This window comes from Suncus etruscus, chromosome 16 (assembly GCF_024139225.1).
Source record: "Suncus etruscus isolate mSunEtr1 chromosome 16, mSunEtr1.pri.cur, whole genome shotgun sequence".
NCBI classification, from domain to species: Eukaryota; Metazoa; Chordata; class Mammalia; order Eulipotyphla; family Soricidae; genus Suncus; species Suncus etruscus.
The window spans coordinates 12,430,064-12,445,663 of NC_064863.1; the positions used below are offsets into that span (position 1 = coordinate 12,430,064).

Here is a 15,600-nt window from a genome sequence, read left to right on the forward strand (position 1 = left end):
AGTAGAAGACCCTTTCTCTATAACCCAGGACACATTAGTATCCTAACTTTATTAGGCAGCTGAACTGCAATTAATTTTTGACTTTCAGATTGTGTCACATATAAATTCCACGAGCTCTATATCACATGTATCCATTAGTTCAGAGAGATCAGAAAGAAAAACAGATTAACTCACAGGTTAAGATCGAAGAAATTATCTTAAAAATCTGGAAGAAAATCACACTATTGTCCTGCACAACATTGCCAACCCCAGTTCCATACCTTGGTAAACATAGGCTTTCCATGCTGGGTGACCATAGCACACTGGTCGCAGTCCACTGTGATGGAGGAGTTGTGGTAAGATTCTTTTGAGTGTTTGAGGATGTAGTACAGGTCGGTCACCCCGCCTTCAAACACTGTACTGAAATAGCGAGGGATGAGTGTCCTGCCGATAGCTAGGAGATAAAGACAGAAACAAACCATGATCAACAAAACCATTAAAAACTATACTACTTGCTCCAACAAGCCACGTGCACCATTACTTGACTTCTAATTAGAGACAAACTATCTGAAAAAATCGTTCAAAGAAGCAAATTTTTGTTTCTGGAGTGGAAAAAGCATTTGGGCCATGACCAGAGTTTCTCTGGGATTATTCCTGGCAACATGTTTAAGGCATGTGGTCATGGCACTATAATATGGTACCTGGTTGAACCAGAGTCTGTCTTCTGCAAAGTAAGTACCATACTTCCTGGAATAAGTCTCTGCCCTCTCCCAATTTCTTTTACTAAAAAACCCACAATTCTTCTGTATTTTGGTTAACAGAATAAAGTACCAAACTCTTCAGTAAAAGTTTGTATAGATTTTGTGTGTTCATTGAAAGTCATTCAAGTACTGATTGGTATGATGTATGTAGATAAACACTTAAAGTGGACTTTGAATCGTCTTAGTACTGGCTCAGTGAACCTATTAAAAGCTTTTATTAACCAAATTAGATGCTTGAAAAGAGTGTTTTTAGGTCAGTTGGCCGACTGTGTCTTATTGCTATTATTGGTAATAATAATGATCTATTATGAGACGTATTTTTGGGCTTTCAGAACAATGCTAATTAAGGGACTGGATCCAAAATACGTTATTGTGGAAAGATAAATATATTGTGAAACTTGCTAAGTGAGGCCATTTCAAAGTAGATCATTGGGTATTCTAACTCCAAATCTGCAAACAATAAAATAACTTATCTTTTCAGGGTTTGAAAGCACATTTCAACACTATGTTTTGAACTGCTTCAATGAATGAAATCTTTAATAATTGATCCATTTCTAGGCCTGGAGCTCACAGTACAGTGGATAAGGTGCATTATGACTTGCATAATGTAGAACTGGGTTTGCTCCCTGGCATCTCATGTGATACCCTGTGCTCTGCCATCAGTGATTTTTGAGCTTTGAGCCAGGAATAGACACTGAACACTGACATGTGTAGCCCTCCACAAAAATCCAACCCCCCCAAACAATAACAAACAATACAACAACAAAACCTGATCATTATACAAAGAAGTTTGTATCTATGCAGATGCTGATTGTTTTTGTTGTTTTTGTCTTCGTTTTTTCTGTTTGTTTGGTTTTTGGTTTTTGGGTCACATCCGGCGGTGCTCAGGGCTTACTCCTGGCTGTCTGCTCAGAAATAGCTCCTGGCAGGCATGGGGGACCATATGGGACACCAGGATTCGAACCAACCACCTTTGGTCCTGCATTGGCTGCTTGCAAGGCAAATGCCGCTGTGCTATCTCTCCGGGCCCATGCTGATTGTTTTATATTTATCTATAGGTAAATATCTTTCTAAAATAAGAGATCCACTTTAAGGGAATCTGATACCTTCTACTTGTTCTAAATTGGTTTCTTTCATTCCAATGTGTCCTACCCTACCCCATTTTAGTTTAAGCAATTGATAAGTAGCTAGGTTTCTCTTATATATGAGGCTTAGAAACAGCTAACAAGCCCAGGCTTTAGCATAAAATTTAAATCCTCTTACACTGAAATCCCAACTCATAATATTAGGAATTTTGCCTATGTGCAGATTTTGCAACAAAGTACTAAAACACTCTCAAGCAATCTAGGGTTTTTAAATAAATCTCTTACATTCACTATAAAATACCTCCTGAAAGACAAAAATAATATTTAAGATAAATACATTATTAAAGAGAGCTTTAGTAGGAAATACCATGCAATCTCCACTTGAATTTTAAAAAATATTTAATTTCATTTAAAAAGAATCAGTACTAATCCTTTCCATATGGATTTATATCTCTTTTGTACATGGATTAAAAAATTTAAAATAACTATAAAAACACTCTTCCAAACTGTTTTCTGAAGTGATCACTGAAGAAATCTGATGTGGATGACTAGTCTTTGAATAATTTATATAGTTGTTATTGCTTCATATTTACAGCAGTAAAATCAATCAACAACTGTGTCTTGAATATTCTCAGATCTCTGGCAATTCCATTCTAACCAATCTTGATACCTGTTTTTAAAAATATTGCCACAAACCCAGTAATGCATACTAATTTTCTAAATGTGAAATTTAAATAAAAGTAATTTGAGTCTATCATATTCTTTTTTTTTTTCTGATTGGAGAGGGGAGAGAAGGAGGGGACAATGGCCGAATTCCGAGGAGGAGTCTATCATATTCTTAAGTGTATGCTATGCGAAGAAATTCTTAATGTGGGGCTGGCGAGGTGGTGCTAGAGGTAAGGTGTCTGCCTTGCAAGCGCTAGCCAAGGAAAGGACCACAGTTCGATCCCCCGGTGTCCCATATGGTCCCTCCAAGCCAGGGGCAATTTCTGAGCGAGTAGCCAGGAGTAACCCCTGAGCATTTAACGGGTGTGGCCCGAAAAACCAAAAAAAAAAAAAAAAAAAGAAAAAAAAGAAATTCTTAATGTAAAAATCCATTTTGTACTTTGTTAAAAAGTTAAAATTAACTTAGTATATTCCAAATATACTATCTAACTGAAAGCTTACAGTAAGTCAGCTCTAATAATCTGAATTTTGGGGAATTGTGCTAGGGAGAGTAAATATAAAACATAAAAATTTATATCAAGAGTTAAAATTGAGTAGTACTAAATAAATGACTCAAGGAGTTGTCATATTAGAAAGGTTACTGTAATTAGCAATCATCCCAAATGTAAGTACATTAAGTTCACAGAAGTCCCAGAAAAACCTTGAGTAACTGAGTGGATTAAAAAATCAAAATTAGGGCCGGAGAGATAGCATGGAGGTAGGGTGTTTGCCTTGCATGCTAAAGGATAGTGGTTCGAATCCCAGCATCCCATATGGTCCCCTGAGCCTGCCAGGAGCGATTTATGAGTGTAGAGGCAGGAGTAACCTCTGAGTGCTTCCAGGTGTGACCCAAAAACCAAAAATAATTTTAAAAAAAGTCAAAATCACAGTGTATGGCGACCATATATATATGGTGACCAAGTGAAACCGTGTCAGCCAAACCTATTCTCCATAAAATAAAATTCCAGCTTTCCAAGGAAACATGTGGGAGAAAATTACATTATAGAAAATAAAGGAATAAATCACCAGGAAAACATAACATTTAATATATATGCACTGCCATAAGAGCACAAAAATATGCAAAGAAATTATTGAAAGACCTAAAGAAAGACATGTACTGTAATATAATAAGAGTGGGAGTGTTTAATGTGTGTTACACATCAATAGATAACTTTTTAGACATAATTTTCAATGATACATTAGACCAGATTGACTTAAAATATAGAGAATATTACATCTAAACAAAAGACTGTACATTCTTCACAAGTGCATATGGACTATTATTATTATTATTATCATCAAAGACTATTATCTAAGATAAAAACAAATTTCAATACATTTATAAATATTGAAATAAAGTTTTGGGTAATGAGGTATGTAACAAAATTAATCATAAAATTTTTTTAAAAATAAAAAAATCTGTGTAGGGGCCAAAGAAATAGCTCAACAATAGGGTGTTTGCATGCAGCAGACCCAGGATGGAACTGGGTTCAATACTCAGCATCCCATATAGTCCCCTAAGCCAGGAGCGATTTCTGAGTGCAGAGCAAGGAGTAACTCCTGAGAACTGCCAGGTGTAGCACCCCACAAAAAGAATCCGTGAAGACTAAATTGCTAAAGATATTTGGAAGCAGCAACTATTATAAGCTACTGAACAGCTACTAGCTCACTAAAATTTTCACTAAAAAAAGTCAAAAGAAAAATAAAATTTGAGATAAACAAAAATAAAAATATAACCTAACAGTACCTATTGAATGCAGTGAAATTAGTAATAAGAGAAACATTTTTGACAGTACAGGCTAAGCCCAGAAATAATTTTTAAATGTATGTTTATATAATATTTGTAATAACAAACATTTATTATTTACACATTACTTATATTATATATTATGCATTATATATTTGATATATAATTATTTTTAAAATTAAAAATATAATTGTATATATGTATTATATATTTTACATGGTATCATATATGTAAAGAATTACATATGTAAAGAAATATTTTTTCAAGAAGTCCAAAGTTAGTAGAAGCAGGATTGAAAATGACAACATAAAAAACTGATAAGTCAGAGAACTAGTTCTTAGAAAAGATAAAATTGAAGCTCATTAGCAAGAAAAAGGAGAAATTTAGTTTTGGTAGAAGGCTAAAAAAATAAAAGATGAATGAAAGAGAAATTGCATACATGACAAAGGATCATAAAACTACTTGGGGTGTTGATTCCGCAAAAATAGAAAGAAAACTCTAGTAGAAAAGGATAGTATCATACATTCCAAAAATGCATTATCTTTCATGGTTCTTGAGAATGGTTTGTTGTTATGGAGATGCCTCAGCACCTATTTTTGTGTTAGAAACTGTTACCAAGTCACGAACTACACAAAGATAAGGAATCGATTTTCATCATTACGCAAAACAATTTGAAATCATGGCTAAAACAAAGCAAGAAAAAGATTCAAAAGGCATCCAAGTTGGAATTGAAAAGGTAAAACTGCTTTTCTTGTGGATGACATTAAATAATACATAGAAATCTTAAAGCTTTACCAATCAGACATAATAGATGAAAACATTAAAATGGCAGTCTACAACATTAATACAAAAAAACTGTATTTCTCTAAACAAACAAGCATTATAAAAATAAGAAAACAGAGCCATCTACCATTCATCAAAAGGAACAAAATATTTAAGAATAAATTTAATGAAGAAAGTAAAAGACCTACAACTGAAAACTACAAGTTGTCGTTCAAAAATATAGAAGGCAAGAAGAAATGAAAGTTCCCATGCATATGGATGAGCAAAATTAATATTTCTAAAAGATCCTTAGATCTACAGCAATATGATGATTAAATGCTTTTTTATTTTACTTTTTTATTTAACCAACTATATTACATACATGATTGTATTTGGGTTTCAGTCATGTAAACACCACCACCCATCACCAGTGCAACATTCCCATCACCAATGTCCCAAATCTCCCTCCTCCTCACCCAACCCCCGCCTGAACTCTAGACAGGCTTTCTATTTCCCTCGTACATTCTCATCATTAGTATCGTTCAAAACGTAGTTATTTCTTTGTTAAAGCACCAATGGCACTCTTTACAGAAATGAACCAAAAAAATTATCACGTTCATATGTAAACATAAAAGACCCAAAGTCACTCTCTCGGACTTCACCTACACTAAAGTAATCAAAACTTGCATGCTTCTAGAAACCCAACCAGTCATGTGGAGCAGTACCATGAAGATGAATTAATTTTTGCAGTCCACACACTCCAGTGATGCTTTTCAAGCAGTAGTCTGTATCACTCCCTGTGAATGATGCCATCATGGAAGTGTATCTTTTGAGACCCAACTGAAAGACTGTATGTTTGCATCATATGGACCAGAATTGAGAGGACCAGAATTGAGATTTTCTCTCATCGTATGCTCTATGAAAATAGCAGAATCGCAAGAAAAGAAATGCTTGCATTTTAAGAGAAAGTGTCTAGGAGAATTTTTAAATGTGGGAAGATAGAAATGGATACTAATGATGGGTTTCAGCATCATAATCTCTCTAACTGGTAAATCAAAATGCTTTCTTAAATGAAAGGGTAAATTTTCCAACTGAAACATAGAAACCAAAAAAGTCTGCAGCCATTTCTATTTCTTCAGAAGCCCTGATTCTAGGAAATATGTCTTCCTTTTATTTTCTTAACCAAGTCTGTGTGAAGATTTTGTTATTTACCAACAGAGGTATCCTGATTCATGCTATCATGCTCTTCATGGAACAGAGTAGCAAATGAGATCTAAAAAAGCTGAAATAACAGAGATATCCAAGAGCAAGAGATATCTGAGTATCTTCTGCAACATAATGTATTAGCAGCTGAAGAGGTGTGACATAGACTATATGACTGTAATGGTTACATTATTATAATTAATATTTAGAATAACTGCACAAATAATTTTTATTGCTGTTGGGATGAATGATCAGACTAGCTTCGTATCTTCATCTTTCACCTATTCTCTGCTTCTATTTTTTCTATCCATGTATCTTTCTATCATTTCTCTCTCTCATAGTTCTGACAATGTGACATGAGCTAAAATTTAGGATGTCGGGGCAAGGAAAATAGTTCACATGAGCGAGCACATAAATAGCACATGGAATGTCATGAAATCAATCCCTTTCAACACTGAGTATAGCCATAGCAGCTCCCCCAAAGATATGGACCCTGTAACAAATATCAGGATAATAAAGTTATGATCAGGGTTCATTTCTTTCTAGAGCCTGTAGTGGACAATCCATTCTAGTCTTTTTCCAGACCCTAGAAATTGTTCTTTGTCCTTATCACTTCCTCTACTCAGCCAGAAATGGTGGGTGGAGTTCTCAGATCCACCATCACTCCCACTTTTTCTTTTGATCCCCCTATTCACTTTTAATGGCCCTGTGATTATGTTAAAGTCAATCAAATAATCCAGGATAATCTCCCATCTCTCATTCCTAAACTTAATCTGATTTGTGAAATTCCTTTTAGTAATATATCCACAGGTACAAGGAATTAGGACTGGATAGCTCTGAGGAGAGGGGTGCAATTTTTCTCCCTGCCAGGGAGGCTGTGTTCGACAAGGGCCTTCTTTTTTTGCAAGGGGAGAAAGAAATATATATTTTACATATGTACATATATATATATATAGTATGCATACACTCAGATACATGCATTAGACTAAGAAATATAAAGATAGATGGAGTGCATGAAAGATAAAATAAATTGCACGTGTATGGGGAAATCACTTTATAATTTAATCACTGATTTCTAAACATTTACTGAACTCAGAGTATCTAAATCTCCATGATATATAGACAATCTCAAAGTCTTTTGAACTCCTTTCTAATCTGGTTGTCAATACTTTTCAAAATATGCTAAATTAAAAAAATTGTTTTACCTTGACCATTTGGTCAGTTTCTTTGAAATCCTAAATTCAATGTAATTTTATTTTTTTCCATGCAAAGATGATCAAAACATTCTTTTTCTTTAGAAAATCGTGCAACTACCATGACATAATACTATATTTAGAAAATAATAAGACTACCTTCTAGAAACAATAGATTTGTATAGCAAAGTGGCAGGCTACAAAATTAACATGCAAAAATCAATGACTTTCTTATATACAAATGCTGGAAAAGAAATAGACATTAAAAAAATCTCATTCACAATAATAGTACCACAGAAATTCAAATACCTTGGGGTCAATTTAAATAAAAAGGAGAAGGACCTATATAAAGAAAACTACAAAACAATGCTTCAAGAAATGAAAGAGGAGACAAGGAGCTGGAGACATATACCCTGTTCATGGATTGGGAGGATTAACTTTACTAAAATGGCAATACTCCCCAAAGCACTGTACAGATTTAAAGCAATCTCTCTGAGAATACAACAGTCCTGAAATTCATTTGGAACAATAAATGCCCACAAACAGCTAAAGAAACCCTTAGGAAAAAGAAGTTCAGAGACATCTCTTTCCCCATCTTTAAATTGTACACCAAAGCAATAGTCATTCAAACAATATGGTAGTGGAATAAAGACAACCCCTCAGGTCAATGAAACAGATTCAAGTATTCAGAGAATGTTTCCCAGACATACAAACAATTAATCTTTAGTAAAGGGGCAAAAAAAAATGCAAGATGGAACAAGGAATGCCTCTTCAACAAGTGGTGTTGGGATAACTGGTCAGCCACATTAAAAAAAAAAAAAAAGCAAACTCAGATCTCTATTTAATACCATGAACAAAGGTGAAATCCAAATGGATTAAAGACCTTGATATATGACCTGAAACTATAAGGTATATATAAGAAAATGTGGCAAAATACTCCATAACATTGTGACTAAAGGTATCTTCAAGGAAGAAACACCACTGTCCAAACAAATGAAAGCAGAGATTTACAAATAGAACAATATTACACTGAGAAACTTCTGTACTTCGAAACAATGACTAGGATACAAAACCCAAACATGGTATGGGAGAAACTATTCACCCAATATCCATCAGACAAAGGGCTAATATCTCAGATATACAAAGAACTGACAGAATTTAAGAAAAAAAATCATTCAACCCCATCAAAACATGAGAAGAAATGAACAGACATTTCTTCAAACAAGAAGTACAGATGACTAAAAAGCACATAAAATTATGTTCCACATCACTAATCCTCAGGGACATGCAAATCAAAACAATTATGAGATATCATTCATGTCACAAAGACTGGTACACATCACAAAGAACAAGAACAACCAGTGCTGGCATAGATGCTGAGAGAAAAGAGCTCTCATTCACTGCTGGTGGGAATGCCATCTAGTCCAGCCTTTCTGGAAAACAATATGGATATTCCTCAAAAAACTGAAATTGAGTTCCCATATGATCCAGCAATGTCATTCCTCGGGATATACCTAGGAACACAATACAAAACACACTACAAAAATGTCCTTTGCTTTCTTACATTCATTGCAATGCTATTACATTTATAATAGTTTAAATATGGAAACAACCGAGGTTCCTGATAACAGTGGCTAAAGAAACTGTTGTACATATACACAATGGAATACTATGCAGCTGTTAGGACAAATGAAGTTTATAAAATGTGCATATACATAGACAGACATGGAGACTATTGTGCTCAGTGAAATGAGTCAGGGGGAGAGAGATAAACACAAAATAGTCTTACTCTTGTGTGGGATTAAAAAAAAACAGTACGGTAATACTATTCAAGAGACAATAGAGATGTGGGCTGGAAGGACTAGCCCATGATATGAAGCTTACATAAGAGCGGTGAGCACAGTTAGAGTACTAACTGCACTGAAAAGCACCATGACAGTGATTGTGTCAGAGAAGTGGAATGCCTGTCCCAAAGACAGGGAAGACAGACAAGATGTGAGGAGGGAGGGAAATGGGGAACATGGGGTGGCAGGAAGATTGCATTGGTGAAGGCTGGTTTACATTTGATGACTGAAAACCAACTATGAACATTTCTGTAACCACAGCACTTAAAGAAACTATTAAAAAAACTAAAATAAAAAAGAAAATACTTCAACTACACTACAAAATCAAATGTAAGTGATTTCAAATGAGTGAATATTTCAAATTAAGAATTGATGGTTCCCCAATTCATCACCCATATAATTTCTAAATAGATTTAGATTACATATCACCACATTAACATGCTACATATTAGATTTATATGAATAAGTAATCAAAATATGGATATGTAAATCTATATTGTGTTTCTATGTAATGAATTTTATATTTCAAATATTCTTAAAAACACATGGAAACTCTCATAGGTTACAAATGAGATTCCATTTTTCTAACATATTTGTGTGAACTCTCTAAAAGTTGTGAAGATAAAAAGTAAGGTGAACAAGAAAGACTAGGAAGATTTCCTGAGATGTCAGGTGAGTGGGTTATAGTACAGATTATTTACATTTGCATTTACTAAAGAGAAAAGAAAACCATAGCAAGTTATTCAGGATCCCGAAATGTGGATAAAGAATGTCTAAATAACACTATTTCAAATCTAGCTAAAATATTACTTATAGGTAATTTGAACTGAAATTCTAGTATTCCAGTTCCTTAAGAACTTTTCCTTCCTTCCTTCATGTTTTCATTTATTTCATTCCTTCATTTTATTCATTATTACTCTGCTTTATTCCCAACCACTGACTCCCACTCTCCAGAATTCTGATCATGGCAATTGGTTTGCTGATGTTACTAGCAGAGTAGGAGTAGGTTTTATATTTTTCTTGAATAATATATATATATATATATATATATATATGTTGGATACTTGTAGATATTAGCTGAATTTGCCCCATTTAGAAACCATATGACAAGTTTTGGGAATTCTAATCACTGAGAAAACAGAAAACACCGTGCATCTGTCATTTTGAGCACTTCCTATCTATTACTAATAACGAAATGCTTTTCTTAAATTTTCATATTCAAACTTGTAATCAAGAAACATATTAATCTAATCTAAAAAAATTAAAACTTAAAACCTGGTCATAATGTGGTAGAGCAAAACATATTCAAGCATTTCTAAGAAGTCAGTGCAGCATGACTCCTAAATTTGAAAATTTATATTTGTGATAATTTATTAACCACGACTCTAACTATTGGTAAATACTCCTGATAAACTGAAGTTTTAATGTTCACATCTTAAAAGGCTTTAAAGTCTTTGAGTCCTTGAGAGACTGTTGACTTACATTAAGATCTTTAAAATTGGGGAAATTATTTACCATTATAAATGTTTGTTATTTTACTATTTCAAAGGTAGTTCATGTCAGGAAGATGAAAGATTGAGAATGTTGGTTCAATGTGGACTAAGAGCAAAGTATGTCCTAACAATGCATTAATATAATTTAAAAGCCCCATTAATAGTACAGCTACAGTAACTAGACATTGGCATTTCTAAAGATATAAAACTATTTAGAATACAATGGTTATTTTTCCATCCAAATTATAAATATAAATAATGTATAAATTTGATTCCAGAATGTGGAAGATTTTAGACAGTTGTACTTAAATTGCATTACTTCAGAATTACAAATTCTGAGTGCAAGGTACAAAATAGGTGCAAATATGTACTAAATTTTAGATATAAATATAGATTTATAGATATATTAAATTCAGAAATCACTGATGACACAATACTAACATATAAATGAAGATGGCCCCAGGATTAAAACAAACAATGTTAATAAGTTGGTTTATGGAAAATAAGTCATTATAAGAAATTAAAGCCATGAAATAAAACAAATTTAAACTCTCATAAGAGTGATAAAAGCTAAAGCAAACTCCTTTGTATTGGTGAAGAAAAGGAGATCAAACATTTTTTATAAATAAATTGGCTGGAGAGATTAAGAGGATTTGTCACAAGGTTGAATCACAAGACCCTGGATTGATCCAGGTTGATTCCTGGTACTACATGATTCCCTAAGCCCTCCAAGGAGCACTCCCCAAGCACCACCAGGTGTAGCTCCAACTTCTACCTCTAAACAAGGAAAAGGAAAAAAAAAATTCATGCTGAGAATCTTTTTTCTAGCTCAACTCTTGGTGATACTGATTAGCTCCTGATTAGTGATGATGAATAGCACTTAACATATGTGGGGAAAAATATAATAATAATAAATGCTAACAATTATTTAATAAATGTAATTGGGTTATTCATGATTACATTTCATACTCTTACTTTCAGGCTAGAAAAGTAATGTCCAGAGAAGTAAAACTTCTGTGCTTCTTGGAATCAGTGAGAGATAAAATAGAACAAAAATTTGTTCTCTGCCAACCAATGTCGATTCATTTCTATGCTCAAACTTATTATTTTTTGTTTGTTTGTTTTGGGCTTTCAGGGCTCATTTCTAGCTCTGTGCTCAGAAATCACTCCTGGCAGGTTCCAGGGATCAAATGAGATCCCAGGAATCAAACCCTGGTCAACTGAGTGCAAAGCAAAGTCCACCCCAGTATGCCATTGCCCTGTTTCCCAAATTTAATTTTTTTCGGCCACACCCATTTGATGCTCAGGGGTTACTCCTGGCTAAGCGCTCAGAAATTGCCCTTGGCTTGGGGGGACCGAACTGCAGTCCTTCCTTGGCTAGTGCTTGCAAGGCAGACACCTTACCTCTAGTGCCACTTCACCGGCCCCCCCAAATTTAATTTTTTTTCTTTTTTTTAAATATAATTTTTATTTTTATCATAGTGGCTTACATATTGTTTGCTTTCTGGTTGTAGACTATCACTAGAACTGACTTTTTTTCACTAAACACAGAACAGTACTTCGCTTCCCAACATTCCTTTCAGCTCTGTGATGGAATTGTCAGAGATAATGTCACCAACATTTCTAGGTTTTAGATGCTCAGTAAAGTAGGTATCATGAGTGAAAATTTTACTTTTGCACACATGACACTTACAATTTTTTATGTGGGGATTACTGTGGTCATTCCAACCATGTATAGTCTGAAGACCCAACAGGGCTTCCATGAACACCATCCAGTTTCATGAAAAAAAAAAAATTCTGGTTAATGGAAGAACCCTGGTCAAAATGACCATTTGGAGAGGGCTGTCACCTCTTGGGAAGACCTATTTGAAACTTTGGAGCAATACAGGCCATCTGTGGGTTATGAAATTTTTCAAAATTACTTACTTCAACAACCAGTGCTAGTTATTGAATAGGATTATCAATACATCTCAAGTTCCCTCATCTATCATGTTTTCTCCAATGTTGATGCCTTCACTTTACCTAAGTCACCTGGCAAGAATATATTATGAACCTTCTAGAATCTGTCCTTTTAATTTTATATTCATAGGTGTTTATATCATTTTTCATTTCAGTTGATTTTTTTATAGAAAGCTGTGTCATGCTAAATGTATCCACATAGATATTTTTTCACCCAATGATACCTCTTAAACATTTAGTTTCATTGATTTTAATACCTATATCATATTCCAAAGTACAGCTATTAATAGATTATTTAGAAATTTTCATGTTGTAGGACATATGAAATTTTTTGTCTTTCAACAGGGTTAACAATTAAAGAGTGTTAAAACATAAATTTATTTATTGTCCCTCAAAGGGATATGATCAATCTACTCGCATCATCCTTGACAGCATATGTTAATACACTACTTTACTAGCCTTTAATACCGTCAATATTTTTATTTCCTAAGATTTAGATAACAAGATACTTTCCTTACAAAGTATAGCTACAAGTACTCCAAACTCATTCTATATGCAAATGATAAAATTAAGTAACAGTTATAACATATACTTTGTGTGGTTATTGTTCCATATAGACCATTCACATTTGATGCTTTAACACAGTTTGTTATTTTATGAAATATTTTTACCCTAACCAGCTTACCTGGCTAAAGGGAAAAAACTAGCCTAGAGAAGAAAATTCCACTCCTTGATTTGTTCAAAGGTGCCAAACTTGAATAATTCTTATAGAATTATTACAATATGATTTATTGAGGTTTCTCAAACTCAAACCCATGGGGACATCACAAGTCACTCAATTTTGACTTTTAATATCTGTACCACTTTATAGAGCTAGAGGAACATTGGCCAAGAAAAGACATATGTGTGTGATTTTACACTTAATGGAAACCAGGACTCTGCTTCCTTTAGGAATGTCAAGAGGGGTAGAAGAAATGATTTCATTGCAAGTAAGAAGACTGCCTTTTGAATAAATGGGGTTCTTTCCTCTGGGCTGGATATTATACAAGATGTTCTACTTGGAGGTGCCAAATGGTCTCTATAATAGATGCTGAAAGGACATAATCTTGTAAAGCAAATTCTGAATTTTCAGAAGGTGAAAAAAGAATTAAAATCAAAAACTGAATGTGGAAACAGTCTTTCCTCGTCTTACCTACCTTTTTTGGAATTTTCCATGTGTAATGCTCAAGACCTTTACTCACACACCACTCTCAGCAGGTACATTTTTATTCCATCCCTAATGTTTCATCTCAATCTTGGGTACCCTGAGTTCTCAACAGCAGTGCTACATCTGACTTCTTCCCAAGACTCTATTTATTTTATCTTACTTATTTACTTTCAATGCCACACACTTAACTCAGAGCTTCAAACATGAAAAACAAATGTTGTACCAATGAAAGCTATTCTTGATCCTCTAACTGATTAAACTTATGTGTTAGAATGGAAACTCTAGATTTGGAAACTGACTTACTCTATGACTTAACAAATGACTTATGCTCTTTCCTACCCTGCTCCTGTTTTTTCACCCAGTGATGGGATAGAATGGCTGCTAATTCAGTGGGCAGCTACAAATATTAATATTATGGTGCATACCACCATAATATAATAATAATAATAATGCTTACCAAAGAATCTGCTTGCTGAAAGTTGAAGGCATGTTATGCCTCCCACTATGTCTGTAAACACACAGGCTAAGTGACTTATCCTGCTGCATTGTAATCATCAATTTTATTGTCTTCCCTTCAGTAACTGCAGTTCCCTGCAGGCAGGGAACATTTTTTGATCATTTCAGCATCACAGCACATTTATGATGTAAAGAGCTACTTAAGAGATATTTGGCAAATGGACTTGGCATGCCTGTTTAAACAGTCTGCCAGCATAGAGCTGGTTGTGCGTACACATGGGTTTCTAACACAGAGGTGAAGGCATGTTCATAGTTCAGCACTAGAGAACCAAAATCAAAAAAGAGGAAAATTAATGTTTAAGGCCTCATATGTGGAATTTTCACAATGAATGTTCAAATATAGAGAATGGCTGAGTAGAGACTAATAATTGTAAAGGTTTCCTTACAGGAGTACATTGGGTTTTGGATTTTGCAGTTAAAAAACAAGAAACTCAGGGCTGGAGAAATAGCATGGAGGTAAGCTGTTTGCCTGGCATGCAGAAGGTCATTGGTTTGAATCCTAGCATCCCATATGATCCCCCGCGTCTGCCAGGAGTGATTTCTGAGCATAGAGCCAGGAATAACCCCTGAGCACTGCCAGGTGTGACCCAAAAACCAACCAACCAAACAAACAAAAATAAGAAGTTCACGTGAGCCTAGTTAGTTTGAAGTGGACTCTTCCTTACTGTATCTGCCCTAAATATGGTAAACCAAAGCATAAAATGAGAGACAGAGTGGTTGAGAGACAGAAGAAGAAAATGAAAGAAAAAGAAAAAGAAAATAAGAGAAAAGAAGGAAAAAAGGAAAAAAGAAAGATGAAAGAAAGAAGAAAGAAATGAAAGAAAGAAAAAGAAGATGAAAGAAAAAAGAGAAATAAGAAAGAAAAAGAAAAAGAAAGAAAGAAAGAAAGAAAAGAAAGAAAGAAAGAAAGAAAGAAAAGAAAGAAAGAAAGAAGAAAGAAAGAAAGAAAGAAAGAAAGAAAGAAAGAAAAAGAAAGAAAGAAGACCCGTTCCACAGACTAAATCAGCATTCCATGCACTTTATAGGAATGAGAGAAAACTTTCTAAATGAGAAAAAAAAAATAGAAAATCACATTTTATAGAAGCCCATTAGAGGCTTGTGCTCTGACTCTTGGACTGTCTCCAAAAAGAGGAATGATGATTCTGA

General features: G+C 34.2%; 1 protein-coding gene across 1 annotated transcript in view; it reads right to left on the bottom strand.

Annotated features, from left to right (window-relative positions):
• LDB2 (LIM domain binding 2) overlaps positions 1–15,600 on the bottom strand; it is a 387,724-nt gene that overhangs the window by 88,103 nt on the left and 284,021 nt on the right. The window contains 1 exon segment of the mRNA XM_049789969.1: positions 261–433. Coding sequence (XP_049645926.1) covers positions 261–433 — 173 coding nt within the window.